The sequence below is a fragment of the Conger conger genome, chromosome 1, assembly GCF_963514075.1.
Source record: "Conger conger chromosome 1, fConCon1.1, whole genome shotgun sequence".
NCBI classification, from domain to species: domain Eukaryota; kingdom Metazoa; phylum Chordata; class Actinopteri; order Anguilliformes; family Congridae; genus Conger; species Conger conger.
Genome location: NC_083760.1, coordinates 79,383,619 through 79,389,618, shown reverse-complemented (window position 1 = coordinate 79,389,618; position 6,000 = coordinate 79,383,619). Strand labels below are relative to the sequence as shown.

At 44.5% G+C, this 6,000-nt stretch overlaps 1 protein-coding gene across 2 annotated transcripts in view; it reads right to left on the bottom strand.

The window, feature by feature from the left end:
• si:ch73-22o12.1 (nectin-2) overlaps nt 1-4,758 on the bottom strand; it is a 56,870-nt gene extending 52,112 nt beyond the window's left edge. Inside the window, exon 1 of one of the 2 annotated variants that reach the window (XM_061236799.1) lies at nt 4,368-4,758. In XM_061236799.1, the coding sequence (XP_061092783.1) occupies nt 4,368-4,452 (85 nt within the window). In that variant the 5' untranslated portion in view covers nt 4,453-4,758. The remainder of the gene's footprint in view (nt 1-4,367) is intronic. The other variant, XM_061236790.1, reaches the window with a different exon arrangement.
• Between the last annotated feature and the right edge of the window lie 1,242 nt (nt 4,759-6,000).

Below are 6,000 nucleotides of genomic sequence, written 5' to 3'. Positions count from 1 at the left end.
CAGCACTGAGGGACAGGGGATGAGTCAGAGGGGATCAGATCCACTCTAACTTCACCCGTCACACACTTCAGAGACACAGACAGGCCCGGGGACAGGCCCCCGGGGCTGGGGACAACCGAGACAACAAGCAGCCGGAAAACGGAGGAAGACGGAGGACGGGAGAGAATGAAGGGAAGGGGGGGGGAAAGAGGACAGTCACGTGACCGCTGACCTCAGTAACCGTGCGGTCCTGCCGCCCGTATATGGAGAAGGAACGTGACGGAGATCGGGGTCACCTGTCGCGATTTAAATTCTCCCCACAGAGGCGGACATAGACACACGTATGAACCCCTACACGCGTGGGTCCACGTGCACACGCGTGCGGAAACAGCTGGCCGGGCACAAAGACGGAAGCAGAGCGGCACTGAGGCACTTTCTACAAATCTGGCCACTTTTTGAGAACCACTAGGACAGGGGTGTATCGGTGGCGCAGCCTGTAGAGCACTGACCGCATGCTCATTGCGAGCCGCGACGTCGGCGGTTCGAATCCCACCGTCCGACATTTGTCGCATGTCTTCCCCTCTCTCTCGCCCCCATTCTTCCTGTCTCTCTATACTATACTGTCCAATAAAGCTGAAAAATATCTTTAAAAAAAAAAAAAGAGAACCACTAGGACTCGACCGACTTGTCGGGTCACGACTGACACCTCCCCACTGCGCCCGAGAAAAAGAACGAGGCATGAACCCGCCAATCAGTGTGTGACCTGTCCAGGATGACATCAAACCGTAGAAACCCGCGACGCCGTTTCCCCCGCCAACCCCGCGGAGGATCGAGCGGCAGTTTCCGATCGGTCGACCACGAAGACGACACCGCGTTTATTGCGGGCGTCCTAAAACGGTGAAATCTTTCCCCGCAGAAGAGCCACACGCCTGAGCTTGGGGCTCCTGCTGCTCTGCAATTATGTGGGAGTGTTCCGACTCGTGAAGCCACCGCGCTAGGCTAACCGATCCAGAGCGCCAGCCTACGACGAGGATATGCGGAGCCCGAAATGACCCCAACTTCAAAAGCAAACAGCATAATCTTTAAAAAACACACACACACACACACACACACACACACACACACACACACACAGAAAGAGAGGAACAAAGAATGACACAATTTTCTGGTACTTCCCGGCAGACTAAATGTGCAAGGTTGAGCAATTTCTGGGCCAAAAATCGCTGCACTTCTGCACCAAGGTGCAGAGCAGGAGACGGAAACTCCCGCTTGGGGAGAGAAGGGGGTACCCGGACCCTCCCCGTGCGAGGAAACGAAAATGAGTTGAAACGGCTGAAAGTGGTGAAAACACCAAGGCAATAAGCCGACGCCACGCAATAGCTGTTCTCGAAGCCAACAGACAGGTCTCAGTGTCCTACAGGGAGGAAACTGCAACTCTATCCATAACCCAGCGTTGATCCCTGCTATTCTACCTCTCCGTCTCAGCCTACCAGCTACACTGAAAAGAGTGGGATTTCTTCAGCTTCTGCCAAACTCATGTAGCCTAAATATTTATATTTAGCTTCGTGAAAGAATGGCATGGCAACCGCTTAAGATGGAGCCATGCGGTGCAAACTATGTACACAAGCAAGGTGTTGAGTAGATAATACAGGGAAAATGTAAAAAGGTTGCATCTTGTAGACCAAGTGTGAATACTGACATTTAGAAATGTTCTTGTCAGTTTAACCGCAGCACCCTACAAACAAGCCCTTCAAATCCATTTTCCAGCAACTGACTCAAAAGGGTTACAGAATTTTTGACAATTACAAAAAAAAAGAAAACTCACATTGAAAATAATGGGAAGGCCAGCAGTTGTGTGAGCTTAACGTGGGGGATATTTTTAGCTTGGAGGTAAAGCAGGGACACACTGGAACTTTCCCCCGTTTACGCCTTTAAATCCATTATGTGTGTTTTTTTATTTTTATCCCGTCTTTCAGAGTCTCTCCCCCCGCCCGCCCCTCAGACAGTCGTAAACAGCCCGGCCTTGAGCTCTGATCTAGATGGAGGGGGGGTTGGACGAACTCACCAATGACAAACGGCGCTCGAACAAAAGAACAGGACAGGAGCCTGAGAAACGGCCGAGAATAAAAGGACGGAGAACAAGGATCTTCTATTGCCTGGGCGGGAGAGTGAGGGTGGGAGGCGGCTTGTAAGATGTCAGTTTCGCCGTGAATCATTCGCACTCCCATAGGCAATATTTACCCAAATTACTGCCCGCTGCGCGTCTCTGACGTTCACCCCCGTTTACAAAACTAGTCCAAGGTGATCAAAAGGCTCAATAGGATTGAGTAAGCGCTACCGTTCTGTCTGGGGTAGCCTAAATCAAATTATTTAGAGATCATTTTATAACTGAAAATTCATAAACCCACTATTTTGCCTGAACTGTCCACTATCGCCCAAGACCTTCAGGAGAAAACGCCACTAGGCCTAAAATCCTGGATTACAATCTCGACAATAGGTTCATACCATTTTAACCAACAATTAATTTTTTTAGCAATTGAATGAAATTGCGTTGATTAAGCACACCAGTTCATAGACTGCTCATGTTAGTAACTGTGAGAAGATTTCCTCGATAGCCATGGTGGTGACCTCGAGATTACAGAACTACACTCAGTGAAACCTTTGTGCATTCCTTTACAATCAAATCAGACTAGTCGCTAGCATGTCTACAGATAAATGGCAATAGGAAACGAGGCATTTATTTTTTCCCCAAAGACTTGGATCAACAAAAGCCGCTCCCCTGACGTACAAACGCTGACTGGTTGAATGTTCTGCCTCCTATTTACCCCCATTTTAAATCTTGAAAGGTTAAATTCCTGCTATTTTACTTATCCACTGGGTTCATGAATAAAACAAAAACATTTGTTTCGCTTTTCCCGTTTTTTCCCCTGAAGTGCGGTTGATGTACTGTAAAATGGGCCCAGGCACCTGAGGTTCGCCCGATGAATAAATAAAGCGCGAGCGCATTTCTAGATTGTCGCACAGAGTGAATGTGATGTAACGAGTTTTATACCCAATGCGGATAAATTTGTTGCCGTCACTTTTCATTCAACATGGGCTGCTGGAAGCTCACAGCCCTCCAAGACGCGGATACAATTCCGAGTCATTATCCAATTATAAGCCTGAACAAATTAGCCCATCTTCAAGTTCGTTTGGCAAAATAAACAAGCTGCAAAAATCGGACACACCATTTCACGCACCAATTGGTACTAAACCAGCACAGCGTCAGGTGTCCAACGCTTGGCTACTCTGGCTCCGCACCTGGAGACCGGGGCTATAGCCATCCACCGCTTCTGAATAATTAACCGGCTGAGAACACAGGAGAGGATTCCATTACTAGCCTACCCGAACAGTCTAACCACGCTGGTGGACAGTCTGGTACTTGTGTTCTTGACAATTTATTCCTAAAAAAAAAAAAATCTAGTTTCAATGTCATATTAACGTAGTACAGCACTGTAATTGCATGGGTAGCCTATATAAGCCAGCATGATTCCGACGGAATGAAATTATGATGTTAACAAATAACGCAGGCGATTATACTTGAATGTGTGGGCTTCACAAATATTTACGTCCCTGGGTACGCAGCACGCGCAATGTATTGACCACGACTTTAAAGTAACACAGTCGTCCCGTTTCACTTCACCATTATGCAGGCATTGATTCAATAGTTTCGTCACCCTGTATAGCCTACATTAAATTGCTGGAATATGTAGGGCAACGAGGGACACAGACTAACACTGGCAACACCCTGTTGCTTTGTGTTCACGTATGTTCGTATTTCTCAATTCGACTGGACCAAATAGAAATGTTTCAAAGAAAATCATGAAGTGAAAGGAATGTAAGGAATTACAGATGAAACGGCAGAGAGCGGGGAATACACTGACGTGTGAACGCAGGCCTTTTTTTCCTTTTTTTGAACAATCACACCTGCTGGCAACCAACGGGGGAAAAAAAACAAAAAAAACATCAGGAGGCCACACCTTGACTAACATGGCGCACCGAAACTCAGGACACAACAGGGGGGAGGGAAGGGGTGTGTTGAATTGAAGTGAATAACAGGTAGGAACACACCTTCCAATATCTTAAACTTACGTGAATACAAACGTCTTGTGTTTCTTCAGTGACAGAAAGTTAAATTTAAACGCAAAGAGAAGCAGACATTAATTGAGCACGAATCTTCTCGTGAAACAGCTGATTTCACTGCATTACACGAAACACAGCGTTTCAATCAATGTCACATAGGTTACACTGAGGAATCAGTCAGGAAAACTGAATGAACAAAATTATTAAATACAAATCTGGAGTGGAAAGGGCGATGAGGTATGCTATAGCGCGCGCTATGTTCTTACCTTGAATAACCAGGAATAACGCCGCTACAGCGAACACACAGTTTTTCGTCGCGTCGCTGAAGTATTTGCTCATGTCCCTCGCCATGATTCAGTTGTCCTTAAAATTGCCGAACAGAAAATCTCACTACGAGCCTTTAGTATAAAACAATAAAACAATCCCGTGTGGTGAATACCCGGTCTTCTTTTTAAAAGAAACTTAATTCAGGGCGGCCGCGTCTTCTTGTCTTCTGCCTACCGATTAATAATTGCTGATAAAGCGCAAAACGATAAAAAAATAATAATAAAAAACCGTTCCCTGTGCGCGAAGGGTACGTGGACTGCACAGGTGACTCTCCGGTAAGTACTGTGTGAAGGCGGAAAAGTACAAGCACTATGCAGAGAGCGAGTAGTTCTACTGTGCACTAGCTTTGCCTAAAACAAATGTGACTGGGTGAATGGCTATGATGTCACGCGTGCGTCACGGTAGCGCAGCCCACTTGGGAAGTTGTGGGACTTGGAAACATTATTGTCTACGTCTGTTAATTATATCTAAATTAGATGTTGTACTCACTGCTTTCGCGCACAAAGGGATATTTGGTGTTCAATCAAAACCCAAATAGACTGACCGCAGGCAACTAAGCGTGAAGTATGTGCAAGTGGCCCATACTCTGACTGGCTACTTCATCTGATCTAGTCATCCCTTTAAAAAAATACGTCAGCGACTGCGATTTTATACTGCAGTTTAACTGAAGTACAATACAGTACAATGCTGTTAAATGCGGTACAAGATAGCACGAATACTGTAAATGAAGTTGTGAAATAACTGCAGTGATTTTTGTAACGGATGTTACTGTGACTCATATGGTTATAGTTAATACATAAAAATGTTTTGCTTGCTTGTTTGTTGAAAAAAATAATTGAAGTGTCAGGTTTGATTAACAGAAGATTTGCTAAATGATTTTGAAATGCAGCTATGGCCCTAATACTTACTCTTCCGAGCATATAGCTTTTGGGCAAGTGCTTTAAAATGTGACTGGACATGTTAGGTCGTAAAAGGGAGTCTGAAAAACACCATAGCTCAAATATTATTTGGATAGGCCTGGTGTAGAGAGCCTTGACAAAACGCGCAGTCGAGTAAAAGCCTGCAACGCACACTTGAGGAAAGACCTGAAATGAACCGCTCCTTGTCGCACATATTCAAAACACAGTCGAAAACAAATGAACTATTTTGAAATGTGAGGCTTATAACATCTGATAAATGTTACGATTCTAAAAGTACAAAGGTTGAACTTGGTTAGCTGGGAAGCGGACCCTTTTCCTGAAATGTCAATTTATGGTTATTGGCAATGCATATTTGTGTTGCCAGTAATGATTATTACAGTGAGTAGTTATGTTAAATATAAAAATAAATTATCTGGAGTGTTCATAGCAAGAGAGGTAGACTCATTTTTGCAGTTGGCTAAATTCGTTGCAAAACACTTAATATAATAATAATAATAATAATAATAATAATAATAATAATAATAATAATAATAATAATAATAATTTAAATAGCAAAATAAAATGATAAATTGCCCACCAGATTGTGCTCACTGAATCTGATTGCACATGATGGTTTTCAATCGCATGCGACTTAACAGCATACAAATTCATT